Source organism: Saccostrea cucullata, unplaced genomic scaffold (assembly GCF_032062105.1).
Source record: "Saccostrea cucullata isolate Sc308-1 unplaced genomic scaffold, CSIRO_AGI_Scuc_v1 ctg503, whole genome shotgun sequence".
Taxonomy (NCBI): Eukaryota; Metazoa; Mollusca; class Bivalvia; order Ostreida; family Ostreidae; genus Saccostrea; species Saccostrea cuccullata.
In genome coordinates, this window is record NW_026935642.1 from 414,815 (window position 1) to 434,712 (window position 19,898).

The window sequence follows — 19,898 nt, forward strand, 5'->3', positions numbered from 1 at the left end:
AACAATTTAAGAGAATTATTTCAAATATGATAAAAATGCATGATTGAATGACCAAAAACTAAAATAGGAAAACATTGCCTTGTGTGCAATGAGGACCCTTCCATCCAGGATTGCAATTAGGACAGGTAAACTGTTTATTCAAACACTTTTCTGTTTGCTGGCAGTTTTTAGGACAAAAACTAACACAGTCTTCTCCTCTATTTTCTGTTAATCTGCAAGCTGAAATGAGAATTCATTAGTAAGTGACATTAGCAAAAAATAAATGGCACAATTTTTTTGATGAATTGTTTTACGAAGAGGGTATTATTTAAGGAATCACTGTCTAGTTAGTATAGTATGCCAGGGACATAAACGATAGTGGGAAACATGGGGTAATTTATGCATAACGGGCACTATTGTTTATGTTCTTATATTTCCACTATATTCAATTGGATAACTTATGCATTCGCCCGTTATGCAAATTATACAATGTTTCCCACTATCGTTGATGCCCTGGCATACTATAATAACTAGACAGTTATCCCTTAAATAATTCTTTAAAATGCAGACGATTAAATTATAGTCTTTGTCTACGACTTTATGCTTCGTACTTTTATATCAACCTATTTTCAAAATGGATGTGAACAATAAAAATAGTCAATCCTTTCTCAATCATATTTGGCATTCTTAAGTCCTCCAATTTTCCACAAGAAGATGATATTTATAAAATATGAAAGTAAAAAAAAAAAATAAATTTCATCCGCGATTTCATTGGTTGTCGTGCTCCTCACAACGTTCCTATACATTTCAGAAATCCCGTCGTACATTTTTGTTTCAAAAGATTCATTGATTGTATAGCGCTTAAAGTCCCATTCGAGAATTTTTCACTCATATTGAGATGTCACCGTCTGCTGGTGAAGGGCATCAAATGTAGACCTATACTCGGCACTCAGGGCCATTGAACAGTGAGGGTTTTTTATCGTGCCATATCATGACACAGGTCCTACGTTTTTAAGGACATTCTGAAAGACCCGTGACCTTTACTTCCAATGCCGAGCCCTTGGCGAAGAAACAGTCACTACTTATGTCTACGTCTTAGGTTTGACGCGGCGCCGCGAACGATAATCGAACCCAGGCCTCCCGATCACGAAACGAACGCTCTACCACTAGTTTACAGTGAACGGTTGTTTCAAAAGAAAATAGATGATAATTTATTGCTTTTTAATAACCAAAATATTAGTTCTTCCTGGATATGTTTAGAAAAAAACTATATTTACTATATTCTGTATGAAATTTGTTGCCCTTTTGATTTTGTATTATAGAAATCATTTGAATAGCATTAAACCCATAAATACCAAACACTTCTACTTCACAGAGCGCGAGAATCTGGTATCTGCTTTCGTTTTTAACCAGATATTCTCCATCAATGATGATCGTGTGGTACAAAGATGATGTCATAATTGACGAGTCTACCCAAACTGAACTTCTTGAAGTAGCATTTCCTGGATCTGTATACATCAACTGCCTCAAGTTTGTAAAGTTTAGTCCAAATAATCGAAATCCATTTATTCTCTGTTCTGCAAAATGTTAATATATGAATATAGAGGTGTTTGATGTACCTTTACCAACGAATTTGGAATAAGAAATTTTGATTTCATATATTTTCGTTAGGTCCATCCTTATATGCCCGTGCGCAAAACATATTGAAATAAAGCAAAACGGAATGCTCGATCATGAGTTTTGATTTTAAACTAGGAATTCAGTTCGATTACAAATTTTCTTCATTCGTTGAATATATATGCCCTTCTATATATATTGAGATCTGACAAATCAGTTTAGAATCTTCATGCATTAAAACAGCATTGTAAATGATTTGTAAAATATCGTAATATTTACATATATCAATCTGCGACACTTGTTTGGGTAATTAGAATTATGTGGTATTGAGCACGTACAGGACAGTTGCTTACTAGTATTTTGCACAGTTTAATTTGAAAAAAGAAGATACCGAAAAACTCTGATAGATTTTGAGATATGCAATTGACATAATTATATATCAATAGGATTATAAAAGGAAACATAAATGGCTCTACACATGTTTTGTTATAACTGTGTATATAGGGTCTTATATTTTATCGTCTCATCAAAATGAAGAATATAAAGATAACGAACAGTATTCAATGTATCAAAGTCCATAAAGCGATATAATAACCTATAATTTGTAATAACTCCTTATTTATACGAATATTTTGAATTGTATAAAGATGTTTTTACATAATTAAAGGCAAATTCTAACCTATAATCTGTAATAACTCCTTATTTATACGAATATTTTGAATTGTATAAAGATGTTTTTACATAATTAAAGGCAAATTCTAACCTATAATCAGTAATAACTCCTTATTTATACGAATATTTTGAATTGTATAAAGATGTCTTTACATAATTAAAGGCAAATTCTTTTGTTTAACAGATTTTATTGCTTTTATTTCGACAGTACTATATTGATATGATTAAATATCTTGTTTCAATCGAAATTTTAAAATCAATATAATTTTTCAGCTGACAAAACTTAAAGCAATAAAATCTATTGTAAACAAGAAGATGCCTTTGATTATGTAAAATATCTGAAAACAATTCAAAATTTGTATATAATTAACGAGTCATTACACTTAGTATTTGTTTAAAATTATTTCATCATTTAGTATCTTCTCCTTTATTCGAACTATAACTACAAGGCAAAAAAAAAAAAAAAAAAAAAAAAAATCAAAATTGAACAAACATAAAATATGAAAATAACAAACCGTATTTGTTTCTATTTGCGATGCGGACTGACATAATGGAATATGGGCTTCCAAGATCAACATTCCAAAAAGGGCCATTAGTCTCATGTTTCTCATAAGTGTGTGTGCATGAGTCATTGAATAAATCTCCTCCGCTATCCCATCCATCTACAGCTTTGTCAGGTGATGTTAAAGTATTGTTGTAAATTGATGACTGCGTGGTCTTTTTCCACAGTGCAACATTGCGTCCTAAAAGAACCAAATACGTAAACAAAACAATCTAAAGCATATAAAATGTTATACTACATTATATACCCCAGGTATCTAAATTAAAGACAAACAATAATTCAAGGAGAATATAAAATTAAGATATGTTGCTTTTTCTTTAAGATGAAATTTATTTAGAATAACATTTTATACTCTTAAATGTATTGCATGTCTTCAGTCGAATGCCATGGTGAAATTTGAAAAAGCCCTATACTTTGACTCAGTGGAAATAATCTTAAGTCTTGTAAGCGACATGTTACTTTTCTCAAGTTCAAGTTCAAGTTCAAGTTCATTTATACACTCAAAACCATTTAAACTTCATGGTACATGAGGACAATGAAAAATATTTACAGCATATATTTATATATATATATATATACATTCAGGTCAAAGGTATAAGTATATGATATACATAATAAGACAATGAAATGGGAGAAAAAGAAAAAAAAAAGAAAATGAAGGGAAAAAAATGCTACTCAAAAAACGATACGAAGCATTCAAGCTGAAAATTATTTGAAAGATATGAACCACGTTTCAGTCTAATTTAACATTAATTGAATTTTATTTTAACTGTCATTAATATCAAAGCTCATCAGTATCTACGGTACCTGTATTTGTTTAGAAGCAGGCCTGTGCATTGATTTTGTTCACAATTGCATATTTTGGTTGTTTATCAAAAAAACAAAAAAAAAAAAAAACGCTGAAAGACATGTTATGACAAACTGATTTACTAGTCAGTTTCGCTCTGCATTTATACTAAAACTTAAAGATTGCATTTTAAGATTTTGATATAAGCATAATACTTTGTAACAGCTGTAATCAAAGCCCTCAATAAAATTTGTTTTCTAGAATCCATGTATGAATAGAGGTGCATATGACAATCTCAGAAAAAAAATTACCTGAACATTCATAACAATAGGTATTTCAAAATAAAAAGGAGTTTTATGCATTTATCAATTCAAATTTCAATTAAGATAAAGACAATTATTCGATTATTTTAATAAAGTGTCATTCCAGTTTGCTTGCAATTGCATGGTTTCATATGTAACTCGTAAATTTACTTTGTCGTAGGTTATTTCCAAAATTATTTTCATACAAAATATTCTGATTGTACAAACAAGTTCTCTGAAGTCGACATCAAAAAGATGCTTGAGTTTCTGATTGACAATATTATGGTGTTTTGTGAGCAGGCCTTCCAACAATCTACTGGAATTCCCATAGGTACTAATTGCGCTCCGTTATTAGCAGACATGTGTTTGTATTCATATAATGCAGAATTTGTGCAAAATCCTATGCGTGAAAAGAAGAAAATACTTGCTGTGGCCTTCAACTCGATTTTTAGATATATTGACGACGTGTTGTCAATTAACAATTGTATTTTCTATTCACATGTCGATACGATATATCCTGGTGAGCTTGAGAAAAAAGATACCACAAGGTCTAACACATCTATTTCATATTTGGATATTTTACTCGAAAATGCGTTCATGGTAATCTAACAACCAAGCTCTATGATAAACGCAATGACTTTAATTTTTCTATCGTCAACATCCCTCACTTATGCAGCACTCTACCTTCATCACCTGCATGCGGAGTATCTGTATCTCAGTTGATTCGATACGCACGAGCATGCTTTACCAATAAACAGTTTCTAAAATGAGGTAAATTATTGATAAACAAATTGATGAAACTCGAATATCAACAGTCTAGTTAAAAGTCATCATTTTGTAAGTTCTATTGTCGATACAAGGACCTTGCCAGCAAATACAATTTATCATTGAATCAAATGCTGACTGATGTTTTTCATACTAATTGTTAGTCCATTATTTAAACACTGAATTGACGACGGATTTTTCCTTTATTTCCCGATCAAGACAAGAAGCACACGGCGGGTGTGACCGGTCGGCAGGGAATGCTCACTCCTCCATGGCACCTGGCCCCACCTGTGTAGTTTGGAGGTCCTGTTTGTTCTGCTCCTATTTTGTATTGTTTTATGGACCTTTGATGTTGAATATGGTTCGTTTTCTCCATATGTTTCATGCATAGTGTTTTGCTGTAAAAAATAGCGTATTGATCAGAGTACCACATTTTGTTATTTGTTTATAACATGTTTAACATCCCCAGAATTTTTCGCTTATATGGAAACGCCACCACTTGCCAGTGGAGAGCTGCAAATTTTGTCCTATACTCGGAACTTGAGAGGGGTTCTTTTCGTGCCAACACCAACTGTGACATGGGACCTCGATTTACGCGGTCTCAACCGAAGGACCGGTACGTCTTCATGTCCCCAAGTTAGATTTGAACCTGCGACAGAAAGATCAACTACTTTCTCCGCGATTGTAGAGCAAACACTCTAACCACTTCGAAACGCGGACGACCAATATTGTTTGAAAAATATGTAAAAGAATCTCGATGCACAGATTAAATTTAAGATATATACAATTGCAAGCAGAAGGTTGATATCTATTTATGCGTGTAAATTATGTTCAAAAAATTATCAGTAGAAATTGAATACAAACCTCCAAAAACTTCTATTTCCATAACAGTTTGCTTTTTTAAGAATGAAATGAACAAACTTCTTGTTCTCAAAATAAAATTGCAGAACACGATATGGGAGCCCTCTTTTATGTTACCCATGTAACATGTTTCGTTTTTTGGAGTTTTTATTGTCACATTGTTTGATTGTTTACCTGAAAAAAAGAAAAAAAATCTTAAAAGACAAAATCCATATTTTAAGATACTATTTTTCCCCCTTTAAAAAAAAATTCCTTCTTAGCTTAAAAGAAATATCAGTACATTACCATGAATAATCAAGGCCGATATTATAAAACTTCCATTAAATTCAATTTGTATTTCTAAAATCTGCTCAGATGTATTTAAGCTTCCATCAAGGCTTGCAATGGAAGAGGACGATCTGTATGCCAAGTTCACTGTAAAAAAAAAAAGCAGATTTAAAGTACCAGTACATGTACTTAAATGATATGTTGACTTACAGTGCTAGGGTAACCATATATGAATTGCTGCAAAAGACGGGAATGGTAATCTTTCGAAAACAGTTAATGACTATTGTGATGACCTCAACCTCTCCATTTTCATCGTCCCATATTTTTGTATCTCGGGTGTCCTATGAGGCCCATGGGCCTATTGTTTTTTTTCCCACATGAAATGCCATAGAAACACAAAAGTCATGATATTATACAGACAATATGAGAGCATATTAACGTCTTTTAGTTTTCTAAATCATGGAGATGAATGAAATGTTCGAACACTGTATAAGAATATTAGTACAGAACTCTCTGAGATAAATCTCTCCAAAAACAAGATCATCAATGTAAATATGGCGCCTATTTTGGTCATTAAAAGATTATTTTATCTACATATTCTTACGTTAAACTAATTTTCACACAACATCACGTAAATTTATAATTTAAATGAATTGTAGTTTGTACAAAATAGAATTTACTATGACTGTACATGGTTTTGTTGTTCTCAAGAAAGTTAGTCTCTTTAAAATATTACTTTATATTTACAAGAAAAAGCTCGTTTGCCTATCATTAACCCTATCCTTTACCTTGGGCAATTTTTAGTTAAATAGAAAATTCAATCTACAACATGTAAGAAATAGTTCACATAAGTTTAATCTTTTCTAGTCTGGTGGGTCTTAAGAAGATTTTTAAATGAACCAACCATTTTTCACCATTATTTAGCTCGTAGCTACCCTTGGATGACGGTTTGGCATTTACTTTGAACATATCTAAAAATCATTCACCCAGTGATATCCTATATTTTGTTAAAATCGGCCCACTGTTTCTTAAAAATGTAAAAATTTTACAACGACGACGGTGACAGCAGCTAAGGCAAAAACAACGCAAACAACGGAGAGTTTGATTAGAAAAACTTACTTAAGCAGTCGGCTCAGGTGAGCCACAGGTAATTGTAGACAGGAATCCCCCCCCCCCCCCAATATTTAATCCCGGGGCTTATCGGACATTTTTTTTCTCAAATTATATTCATTACACTTATTCATCATGTATACAATAGGAATAAATCATAAAAACCCAAAATATTCCCTCCACAAAAAATACCATACTTGTACATTAAATGTCGATCACACTGTATTAACATATATTTCTGACTTAGAACATGCTATCGGATTGACTCTGCATCTCGTTAGAATCCCACAATTTCTCCTTAAACAGCATTCCAGTCAGAACGTTGACATTTTCTTAGGTAAAAGCAACGGAAGTGCACAGAGAACTATATTACCTATTAGGATAACATCAAGAGAGATTATTACGTCATGTGGTATAAAACTTTATATCAAAATCTCTTTTGGAGATATTTTGTGGAAATATAAATGTATTAAATAGATAGTATTTATGAATTTACGACCTTGACCTTAGGATCTCAAAATACAGAAGAGTCTTCCGTAGACCACAGAGAGTTGCAATGTAAAATTTAATTGCAAAAGCTTAGTATTCTAGAGATAATTATAACGCGCTAAAACGGAAGGGTTACAGACAGACAGGGAGACAGGCTGACGGACGGAACCAAATTAATATCTACAATTTTCATTGAAATTAGGGGACAACAATACAAATCAGGAGCAGAGCAGACACGGACCTCTTAACCATCAGAGTTTGAATCAGGTGCTATATGTAGTAGTGATAATCCCTTGCTGACCAGTTAAATCCGCACGGGTTTTAAATTATGTTCAAGATATCGGAAATACCCACCAACAATTCATTGTGAAAATAACGGCCCAACAATGATTTGGAAAACGTTCATGATATATCGTATTTCCTGACTAGGTCACCGTACATATATCGACCATAGAACTTATGAAATTATTATTTTGACTAGAATGTTGACATCCTTGTTTCCTCAACTTGTTTCTTTAAGACTTACATCGCTTTTGAAATTGATCATACGTAGGACATGCTCTTGAAAATCGAATCAACTGAGAGATATTTACCACATATGCAGGTAATAAGGGTTTATTGTTGCATGCATAAGGGTAGTTGACAATTGAAAAAGTAAAAGTCTAACTAACAAGAAATAAATAGAATAAAAAGTTCAAATTATCCGTTTAGCGTCTATATCTGGAAAAAATTTTGTTGAAAAGTAACGATTCACAAAAAGGATAGTGTCGGTCCTTATACTCTCATCTTTGCTATACCAGGACAATATAAGAAAGCTTACAATTTGCTTTACTTATTGATAAAGACACTCAATAATCTTTACCATACTGACATCCCGGACCCATCCATCCTGGTTCACACTGGTTCTTTGGAGATGTACATTGTCCATCGGATTTCCGAAACTCCCCAAGGCAGTGCTCTCGTCGGGTACAATTTCCTTTATTGTCTATTGTTCTGCCCTTATGGTATTTGCAGTATCTATGTTCTTTTTCTTTTCAAAAGAAATATTAATGATTATGTCAATCTTTTAATATATGACAATTACAAAAGCATTATATCAGGTAAATTAACTGTGAACAGTTTTTGATTAAACAAAAAGTCACTTGTATGTTATTCCAATAATTTTGACAAATGATACTAAGTAATGCTGATATATTAATTCATCTTTGTATCCCTTCCAGCACTCAGACTGTGGTTCGCTATTTTCACCAATATCTACTTTAATCTCTTTTTCAAAAATGGCGAAAAGAAATTTTAAAGTGGTAATTTTTTAAAATATATACCACACATGAAAAAATGTGTGCATTTTCCTGATTAGGCCCTTTGTTTATTCAGTGAATACAATTATGCCTCTTTGCTTGCTTAATGCAAGCAGAGGTGTGAATTCAGGGTGTGAAATGTACGAATGTACTAGGAAAATAGGTCTTGCTTGTACGCATGCATCTTACTTGATAAGTTAAGCCTGGAGGAGTATCTTGAGCAAAAGGATTGAATTTACTTGAAATAAAATCAAGATTGGTTATGTAAGGAGAAAAAAAAAGTGTATTTGGTGATGAAATTAGTAAATTTAGATTTTTATTCTATAGTACTATGAGTACCAAAAGTAGAAAAAGTTATTTCTAATGTACCATGTATGTTTAATGATATCTTAATTTCATTTTTCAAAAATCTTATCAAAATATGAAGGAAAAATTTGAAAACAAATCGTGACAATAATTGCTTTGAACGCCAGGATATCACTTATTTAAAAAAATAATAATAATTACTGTGATTTGTTCAAAGAATGAAAATCTAATTTTTTAATTAAACAATTTAATTTCTTAGATTCATGAAAATATACAAGAAGGGTTATTTAAAGAAATAAGAGAATGCCTGTACATATTAGGGATGTCAACGAATAGTCGACTATTCGACCATCAGTCGAATGGATCGACGATCGAATAATAAAACGACACTTGAATATTAACTCTTTACAACTTACTGAACTTGCATGCAACGTACACTAAATGTTCAAGTGATAGAAATAGAAATTTACCATTTCCCCGCAAGCACCTTATAGCGTGGTACACGTTTCTCTAAAATTTAGCGTAAATAATATTATAACGCTATATTTTAATACAAAAATGACTGTTTTTCTTTGATGAGATTAATGCAAGTATAAAATAGAAGGAAATTGGCATTAAATTAACGATAAAGTGAACTTTTTAAAGTGCGTGAAAATGCGTGATTGCGGGGAAACGGTATATGCGTGATTTTGCGTTAGAAATAGGAAATGGTATATGCGTTAAAATGCGTGACTGCGGGGAAGGGGGTTAAATAAATGCAAAAAATAGAGGTGATAAAGAAATTCTCATCTCAGAAGTGCAAAAAACCAAATTATTTCTCATACCATTATAGTACAGTCCTCAGACGAATATGAGATCAATTGCCTTCACAGTACTAGTATATAATTTTCCACATTGTACTTATGGAAAGTAAAGTTAGTTATTATACATACCGCGATAATTATTTCTCAATTATATATACTAAACTCCAAAAATGAATTTGAAAATTATTAAATGGACATGTACCAATTATAAAATCTCTCCCCTTTTTAATTTTAATAAGCTTTAAAAGAATCGTGCTGACAATTCTGTAAGCTTACCGGAATGAAACTAACTGTACAGGCCATTGAATGTGAGGAGAATTTTAGGGAATCACTGATATACATCTATTTCAATATTCATTATCTTAACTCTTATATCTGAGATTCGGTTTGCAATACAGGCATTTGATGTTACTTTTTACATAAATTTACGAATATAGTCTTGAGTTATAAATCTTCTATCGATGAGATTATTTATGAAAAAATCTTCCTAATAGTCGACTATCGTTCGAATAATGCAATTGAATGTTCGACTAAGGAAAATATATATTTTAACAGCCCTAGCTTTTATACTCGAGTACTCCTAGGGGAGAAGTAGAAATCTGAGGATGATAAAATAATTAAATTTAAAAAAATTCCCCAAAATATCTTATTTAAATTGGATGAGCACATCGCATGTGACGAAATGATTCTTTCTTGTGGCTTCAGAGATACAACTGGCGATTGTCAATTCTGTACAATATAAATTGTTTTCGTGCATTTTGTTCAGGGTATGTATAAATATTCTGGTTTGAAATAGAATATCATATTTATGCTGAAATGAAGTAGCCAACTTTGCATTTTATGTTTATTGTTTAATGGACTATTTTTAGCTTGAATACTGTTCGTTATCTCCATATATTTCATGAAGTAATAAATCTTAAATCTAGTGGGTATTATGATCTAGATTTAGATTTGTCACTGAGGCAAGGTAAAAACATGCAACTAAAGAACAACTTTTCATCTAAAGCATATTCAAAATACGTACATGTATAGCTAGAAGAAAATGGTTTCATATTATACCTATGATGAGACTAAGATGTATAAAATTTTATTGGTATTTACTTATATCACAATAATCTCCAGTCCATCCTGAGAGACAAGCAGGACAGGCAAGGTTGTCACTCATCTTGTCAAAGGACGGGTGGCAGTTCTCAGGAAACAACTGTGTACATTCTGATGTTTCATTTTTTGAGGGAATACAAGCTAAATAAAAAAGCAGTTCTGTGTGTCATTCTCAAATATCTTTTGATTTTTCTTCAAAACAGGAAGTGACTAGTCATTTATTGATAATTAGTTTACAAATGTAAAAAAAAAAAGGAAAACATAGTTGAAAAAAAAAAGATTTTTTGAAATGTGTTTTTCATGCATTAAATTTAATTTTTGATGGAAATGTAATCAATTTCATTGTACATTTCATACTTAATAATATTCTGTCAAACGTAACTATATATTGTCAAATGACAAGAAAAGTCATTGTCGCAAAACGAGTTCCATTTTCTGAAATGAGAAAAATAACATAAACACATTACATGTATACCTAAAACGTAAACTTCACAAAGGTTGATTATTTTTTCATGGTTGATATTATCACCCCTGATTATAACCTCATTTACTAATTCATTCGGCATGTAGGAAGAGTCAATCCAGATATCTTTCCTTTTGCTTTGTTGTTTGTCAGTGTAAATCAAGCGTTCCTCTCCAGAGGCAGTTTTCACGTGTACAGTAAACCCGTTTATTCGTTCACCTATAAAATATAAGACTTGAATCAAGTAATCCATTAAAGAATATTTCTGTCATTACACTGTATAGATTTGAGAAAGAGAGAGAAAGGAAGTTTCAATCAAACTCTCGATACATAATCTCTGTAAAATTCTCCCCTATGGAATGAACTTACTTCTATCCTCTCTGTTTGATATATACACTGACAATATTCTGTAAAAATCGCCCAGCATCACACTCCAGAATGGATTATCTCCACGAAGCTCAGTATGTATACAGGTATTGTTGAAAAAGTAGTGGTCACTGTCCCAGCCATCCACCGCCTTGTCTGATGCATAATTAGAACTGTTTTCATAAGTGCTTGACTGTGAGGTTTCTTTCCACAAAGCCACATTTTTACCTGAATGAAATATTATGTCTAAATAAAATCAGGAATAGTTTACAGAAAATACTATGCCAGTGAAATTCAAAGTACTTTAATATTTATATCATAAAATGAGCTAAATATATAACGGTTATTCAATGTGTGTTGAAACGGGTGTTTAGCATAATTTAGAAAAAATGAAACAAAAAAAGAATACTAGTAACATATGCTGTACATGTAAAATTTATCAATAAATAAGTTGACATAAAAATGATGCTTGAATTTCAGATTGACAATATCTATGTTGATTTTGAGACCAGGTCTTCCGACAATCTATTGGAATTTTCATGGGAACCAATTGCGCCCCGTTATAGTAGACCTGTTTTTGTGTTCATAGGAAGCAGAATTGTCCAAAAGCCTTCTGTTGGAGAAGAAGTAAACACTTGCTGTGGCCTTCAACTCGATATTAAGGTATCGTGACGAAGTATTGTCAATTAATAATGATTATTCCCATTCTTATGTCGATACGATATATTCCATTGAGCTTGAGATAAAAGATACCATAGAGTCTGACACACCTGTTTCATATTTGGATATTTTACTTGAAAAAGATGTTAATAATCTAACAACCAAGCTCTATGAAAAACGTGATGACTTTAACCTTTCAATCGTCAACTTCCCTTACTTATGTAGCAATTTCTAAAACGATGTAAATGATTGAAAACAACAAGTGGATACAACAAGAATATCAGCCGTCTCGTCTAAACGTCTTCATTTTGTAAGTTCTATGGTCGATTTATACAATGACATTGTCAGGAAATACAATTTATTATAGAGTAAAATGCTAACGACGGTTTTCATTCTAATTGTTAGTCCATTATTTGTACACTGAATTAACGACGTATTTTCCCGCTATTTCCGATCATGACAAGGAGCACACGGCGGGTGTTACCGGTCGGCAGGGGATGTCCACTCCTCCTAGGAACCTCCATGATCCCAAATCTGATGATTTGGATGTCCGTGTTTGCTCTGTTCCTATTTTGTATTGTTTTATGGACTTTGATATTGAAATACTGATCTCCATATCCTCCATTAGTTCACGGTATATATGTTGAATTGATCACGGATTTTTCCGTTATTTTCTAATCATGACACGGAGCACACAGGTGGGGTGTGACCGGTCGGCAGGTGATGCTCAGTCCTCTATGGCACCTGTTACCACCTCTGATGTTTTGGAGGTCAGTGTTTGTTTTGTCCCTATACTGTTTTATGGATTATGATCATGATTCTCGTTATCTCCGTATGTTTCATACATATTTATGATTTCTTCTACCCACAGAATCTCCCAGTCTCAAAACCTACTGTTTTTTGCTTATATTCTTCGCCGTAAAATATGCCTCAAACGGAACGTACATTTCTGTAAAAAATATTCTACATTTGTGAAAAGTTTTTGTTAAACTGACAAATCGTGGAGATTTTACAATAATTGATTGAAGCCGAACACTTCTTTTAAAACGGCACCGTCAAACGGGTATATGAACCCTTCGACTTCGTTACACCCGACTGCACACTTAAAACTCGTGGATGACATGTAATATTCCTTTCGTGGTCTTAGATTTTTGCGTTATTCCTTGCTTCTATGTGCAATTTCTGTTTGTTGATTATTTATTGACTTGTATTATTCATGATACTGTTCACCTCTTTTGAAAAACAATGGGTAAAACTTGATCATTTCATCTCGACTGAGTGGCAGTGTAAGATGTACGTCTACACTCGTCGGACCTCTACAGCATAATACATTTAATTGTTTAGAGATTTGCTTGTAATTTGCTAGACATATGCTATGGGTCATTTCCAAAAATAAAAAATAAAAAGATTTAATTTTTTTACTTTTCCGCATTAGTGTCATTAGGTTTGAAAAAATGTATAGCATATGTATGTAATTCTAAACATCTTGACATTTTTATCTCGCATCTAGATATAATATTTAAAAGCATAACAGTGGCAGAAATATGCTACCCCTATCATACTTCTTAGAATGCACATATAGTAACTGATCTTTATGTTGCTATAAAACTAAACAAATATTACAGTTTCATCTTGAATTCACATATAATTCCAAATTATTCAAAGAAAGAAAGTAAATACCACCAAAAACTTCGACTTCCTTCACCATGAAAGACCGATTAAATGAAAACAGCAGTCTTTGAGTTCTCACAGGACGTTTAAGATATACAGTGGAATCCATCCGCAATGGTCCATCATAAACTGTTATGCCCTTGCTGACTGATATTCTTACCGTTGTATAGAAATTGTTTGAATCTTCCGAAATAAAGAAAACAATAAGAAAAAGGCATAACAGTTTTATATAAATGTATTTGGAAATATTAAGTATGAATGATATTGAAAACGTTCGAAAGTTTCTATAATAAATTTAAAATAAACTCGATAACAAATCCAATTTAACGTTTAATTATTATTGAAGAAAGTAAGTAATTGTCTAATCTATTTCGAAAAACATTGAAATAAAATTAACCTGATCTCATACCGTCATAAAAATCTTATAATCAAGCAATTATAAGGATATCAACAACGGTATTGAGCTAAAGCAAGCGTCAGTTTGGGTTAATATAAAATGTACCAAAAAAGATGTTAACAGCTGACACGATGAATACCCCTGGAAGGGTTAGTTCTTCTTTGGGTCCTATCAAACGAATTGTACTCAAATGTCCGTCGAATGCATGGTCCCGCTTTGATTATCAAAAGCCAGGTTAACTGATATTAAATTAAAAAAACATTTAATTTAAAATGCGTTAGACGACATGAAATAATAGGCTTTGAGCTAGAAGAAGGAAATGTAATTTATCTGATTTTACCACGGTCACATAAAATCATCTGTCTAGATGCTTGGAGCCATAATAGAGGTTTTATGTTCAAAGAGAAAAAAAATCAGGAAGTGTATTTATATATACATAAAAAGAAATAGAAATGCTCTATAGAACAGATTATGCAAATAACAGTAAGTCTAGAAGAAAAGATGTCCAAGGCTTCAAAATGTCAAATATCAAAAAATATCTTAATGTGTTGTTAATTTAAATCTCAATTCTCGCACTTTTGACAATATAAAAATGTATGCAAATTTACATTACTTTCCCAAGTTGTATGAAGTGGTGAGATTTAAGCACATTAAGAGGCTTATGAAAATTGTGTATCACCTAAGAGAATTTAGACCTTTGGAATGTTTAGATCCTTTTTCAAATTTAATTATTCAAAATCATACATTGGATGAATAAATAAATTAGTGATAATTGTTTGAAAAGCGTACTGGCTGTGACATCCAATGCAATGTGAATAAAATTATGTCCGGGAAATATAAGATTCCTATGCCTAGTAGTATTTTTGAAATTACTTCCCTCTTGATGGAGCATCCTAAAACATAAGTTTAGTCCAACTCTGTAATTATTAGTTTAACAAAGAAACCCGTGAACATTGGAGATGAGCTGTCTTATAGTACATTGAAAAGTGACACCAACAACAAATATTAAAAAAACCCAGAAAAACAGAAACCAAAGCAAAGAAGAAAACTTACTACAATGAACCAAACAGCAAAACAATATTAAACAATTTAGAACAAAAATGCATACTGCTAAAACTAGAACTGCCCAAAAGGAACAAATATCCCCCTTCCGCTAGATTTTGCAGAGAAGGTACCAAGTCACTTATACTAGTACTGGTGTTCACACTTTGTAAAAACATTTAGAGTAGAATCTTACTAGTAATTGAATCATTATATATTTTTAATAAATAAAACTAAACCGTAGCTAACTTAAACAACAATACTATTACATGGACTGAACACAAATTAGGAACCTTTTCTTCAGTTACTTTGAACTTGCACGAATGACCTTGGGTTTGTCAACATCATGAACCATCCTCAGGTCACAAGCATTCTTTGTTTAAATTGGGAACTTGAAAGGTATATCCATTAGAAAGATATGGACGTACCCAGATTAAGCTATTAACTTTTTCAGTGACAGTGCACTTGCACAAATTACTAGGGTGAAAGTGAAGACACACCCTCAGGTCATAAGCAACCTTTGTGCTAAATGGGAATTCACCATGTTTATCCATGAGGAAGATGTTAACCAGCCACTTATTATGACCTTGTTCTGTCAGTGACATTAAACTTACACAAATAACCTTCGGACAAGGTCAAGTCACACCCTCAGGTCATAAGCAATATCTGTATGAAAAAGGAACCTACTATGTTTATCCACAAGAAAGATAAGGATTAGACACATATCATGCACTTTATCTTTTAGTGACCTTGAACTTGCACAAATGACTTTGGGTCAAAGTCATGACACATATGGTATGAGCAATCTTTGTGTGAAGTGGTAGATTCTAATGATTGTCCATAAAAAATATGGACAGCATACGTTCGCACAGAGAGACAGAAGGACGACAGACAGGGGTATACATGCAAAATTACAAAAATTAACCATCTTCACGTTTCTATCTATTTTGAAATGTGGTTACATTTGAAGTTAGTTAAGCGTATCAGAACTCCAAAATGCAGTGTTTGGAATAAACATGTATTGCATACATGTAAGTGGCAGTATTTCTAATTCTGGGAACTATCTTAAATTTAAAGATTCAATTTTTTTGGGAAAACATTTTATGACAGATATATTTTTTTTCTCTTAAAGGTCAGTTAACTACATATACCGGAGCTGAATAGTTCTGAGCTCACCATACTGGCATCCTGGTCCCATCCATCCGGGTTCGCATTGGTTCCCAGATTCTCGGCATGCTCCAATAATCTCGTCAAAGTTTTTGTCTTCACAGTGTTCTAGTTCCGTGCAATCTTCAGTGTGTTTATACTTCCTCCCTGATTTGTATGAACAGAACTTCCCTGCATAAAACAAAACTTTATTTTTTTTTTATGTTATCTCATTACTCTTGTTTGTCAAATTCTTTCTGTAATATGTAGGTCAGACGTTAAATTATATTGCTGTTTTCAAAACTTTTAATTCATCAATTTGGAGATTGTCTTGAAAGAATTCTGAAAAAAGGCATAATATGTATAGAAAGGTCGAACAAAATGACTCACCTTTGATAAAAGGGATGTGTAAAATTGCAGCAAAATAAATAAAAGTAGTGAGAAGAGCAGTCATCTTGACAACTAAAAAAGAGGAAGTAAATTTAGTTCTTTAACGAAATTAAACTCTTTAAGTTTTAGTTGCAAGCAAAGGAAGCGGAGAAACACTATAGGACACTTAAAGAGTACACACATGTAAATAGAGGCATGCATTGGTAATTTTGAAAAAAAAAACTGGCTTTCTTAGTCATATGTTTTTTTTTAATCTTCGGTCACAGTTGAACATGCTTTAATAGTACTTGTGTTCATTTGCTTGTCGCAAGTAATAATAAATGTTTTTAATATTGATACCACTTTTTATTTTACTTCAGAAATATTATTTAGTGAAAGAGAACATAAAGAAGTTGGTTTAAATTAAGGTATCTTATTGAATATTTGTTTATTGTTTTGTGTCACTCTCGGAAATTGTTCACTCATATGGAGACGAAACCTCTTGCCGACGAAAAGCTGCAAATTTCTTTTTCGTGCCCGCACTTACTGCGACACGTCACTCGGTTTATACGGTCTCATCCAAAAGACTTGTATCCATGGGGTTCTTATTGATAGTAAGGAAAAAAGAAAAAGGAAAAAAGAAAAAGGATGCATATATGCATGCACATGTTCTTGTATATAACGACTACTTTTTTCTCAAATGTGTAACTTTAGTGTAGTCCGGATGCTTTTAAAAGTAATTGTATAACATTTATGGTTTGATCTGGATGTTTTAACTGAGAAAAATTTATAATGTATTCTTTTTTTAAGGCGCCGGAGTAACCTAGCGTTAGAATGATTTATTTATTGATTGAATATATGTTGACAGTTGTTTAACGTCCATCTCGATAAATTTTCACTCAGATGTAGGCGCCCATACAGTAAGAAAAAATGTTCTAGAGTTGCACACAGGAGTTGAACCTTATTCTTGGGTTAAAATCCCAAAGCGGGAAGTAAAAACCGGCCCTTTTGATGGCCGAGGTGATGTGTCGACGACAAACACCACTTAATAATCAATGTTTCTCCCCTGAAAGTGATAGGGTCTCTATATAATTGAAAAAAAAACTCGAAATGGATGTGAAACGTACAAATTGTTTAAAAGTATCAACCTAATTTTAACACTTCAAAAATCCGCTAGCAATTCACTAGTTTTTTTTTTTAGATAATATCAAGAATATTGAAATGATGAAAAACAGAACAGAATAAAAGAATTTACTGTATATGACCTAAAATACATTTGCTATACTGAAATATGCATACATGCATTTTATTTTAATTTTATCACAAATTAACCATTTATATCTCATTTTGATTTATTTCCTGAAAATTCGTCCCCTTTTTTCCGTCCTGTTATAAGAATCGTTAAAAATACTTTGAAGTAACCTATATATCGAATAGTTAGCATTATGTGCAGAATTTTCTCCTCTATATATACGTTTTTACCTTGACACTTTCTTAAACCGTCTTTTTAATTTTATTTTGTGATAAATTAACGTTAAACATCATTTTAATGCTACATGTTGGTTAAAATTTGTCTTTTATTAATTATCTTAAGCTTTCAGAAAGCGGCACTTTTACTACAGACAAAAAACCCCAATAAGTCAGTAAAAGAATGATTTGTGGAGAGAATAAGAACTTGAATGGGATTGGAAGGAAAGCAATGACACAACACACCTGACCGTATCTTTCTGAACAATTTCAGTCACGGAACACATTCTGCTTTCATAATTAAGTACGAATATCCTGTTATTTATTACAATACGCAATTAAATCAATGTGGTCCTAATTTTTTACATTAGAACCAAAAGGCAGTGACATTGAACTAAATGCATCTTTGACTCGTTAATTCTGAATTATATTAGCTCCCTCGATTTACAAATAAGCGTTGCAATTTTGATTCTAATAGATTACTTTAAAAAATCATATTATCAATTGCAAATATTAAACACATTATTAAACACATGCAATATATAGATTTAACCTTACCTTTTAACCTTGGAATTGTTAGTTTTTGTGGAAACTGGGTAAAAAGAAACAATCATAAAAGATAACTAAATGCATTTATAGGAACATACACATATATATCATCCAATATACTCTGTTCGGCATTGCACGCACACTAACTGGCACACTTATGTACATGAAAGCATAATTTTGTTCCGTGTAGATGATAAAATAACTTTGTTCAGGATTGATGTTATAATAATCGCGAAATATCAGTAGAAATTACCAGCTCCAATATTCAGATAATGAAAACTTCGGTCGTCTTCTCTCACAGGACTTTCATTTTACAAAAAATAGACAGTCTAAAGCTATCAAGTTGAGCGTATAAAGAGGAAAGATGATTATGGAGTAATATGATTATAATTGTGAATTCAACATCCATGCTTTCAAAACTTCCTTATTCATATTTTCCCAAGAAACTCAAATTTGAATTTTTTTTATTACGTCATCTTAATCCATCATTGCAAACCATGGATGTCAATCCGCTATTTCCTACCGCTTTGTTTTCACGGGAACAAGGAGGAAAGTAACAGTAACTGTACTGAAAATACATGAATTCTTTAAAAACTTCTCTGTTCCTCTTGGTATTCAATACATTAACCAAGTACATGGTTATGTTGAATCAGGCTGCCTCTCCCAAAATTGGGAATTTCATGGCCCCAGGGCCAGGGGCTCTGGAGTTAGGGTGGTACTCTATGTTCACAATTGGAGAAAAAAAAAACTTTTATCCTAACGCTTGGTAATTTTGTCAATGTTGCGTTTTTGTTATTATTAATTTGGGGTACAAAGTAACTGATGGTATACTTGATTCCGCATTTGAACA

The 19,898-nt window shown here is 32.3% G+C and overlaps 1 protein-coding gene across 1 annotated transcript; it reads right to left on the reverse strand.

Moving 5' to 3' along the window:
- Positions 1-58: 58 nt before the first annotated feature.
- On the reverse strand, positions 59-19,488 carry LOC134243461 (uncharacterized). Its single transcript, XM_062725712.1, has 14 exons — positions 19,058-19,488; positions 17,054-17,125; positions 16,694-16,855; positions 14,582-14,715; positions 14,089-14,262; positions 11,752-11,976; positions 11,395-11,601; positions 10,920-11,060; positions 8,274-8,441; positions 5,831-5,959; positions 5,549-5,719; positions 2,784-3,011; positions 1,335-1,556; positions 59-219 (listed from the first exon to the last, which is right to left on the reverse strand). The coding sequence occupies exons 5-14, from the start codon at positions 14,186-14,188 to the stop codon at positions 59-61; spliced, it is 1,752 nt and encodes a 583-aa protein (XP_062581696.1). The 5' UTR covers positions 14,189-14,262; positions 14,582-14,715; positions 16,694-16,855; positions 17,054-17,125; positions 19,058-19,488.
- Between the last annotated feature and the right edge of the window lie 410 nt (positions 19,489-19,898).

Coding starts and splice junctions, on each gene's coding strand:
- LOC134243461 (XM_062725712.1), bottom strand. CDS start 14,188: ATGGATTCCACTGTATATCTTAAACGTCCTGTGAGAACTCAAAGACTG. Junction 11,602..11,751: donor ATCAAACAGAGAGGATAGAA/GTAAGTTCATTC, acceptor TATATTTTATAG/GTGAACGAATAAACGGGTTT. Junction 220..1,334: donor CTGTGAAGTAGAAGTGTTTG/GTATTTATGGGT, acceptor TTCTCATTTCAG/CTTGCAGATTAACAGAAAAT.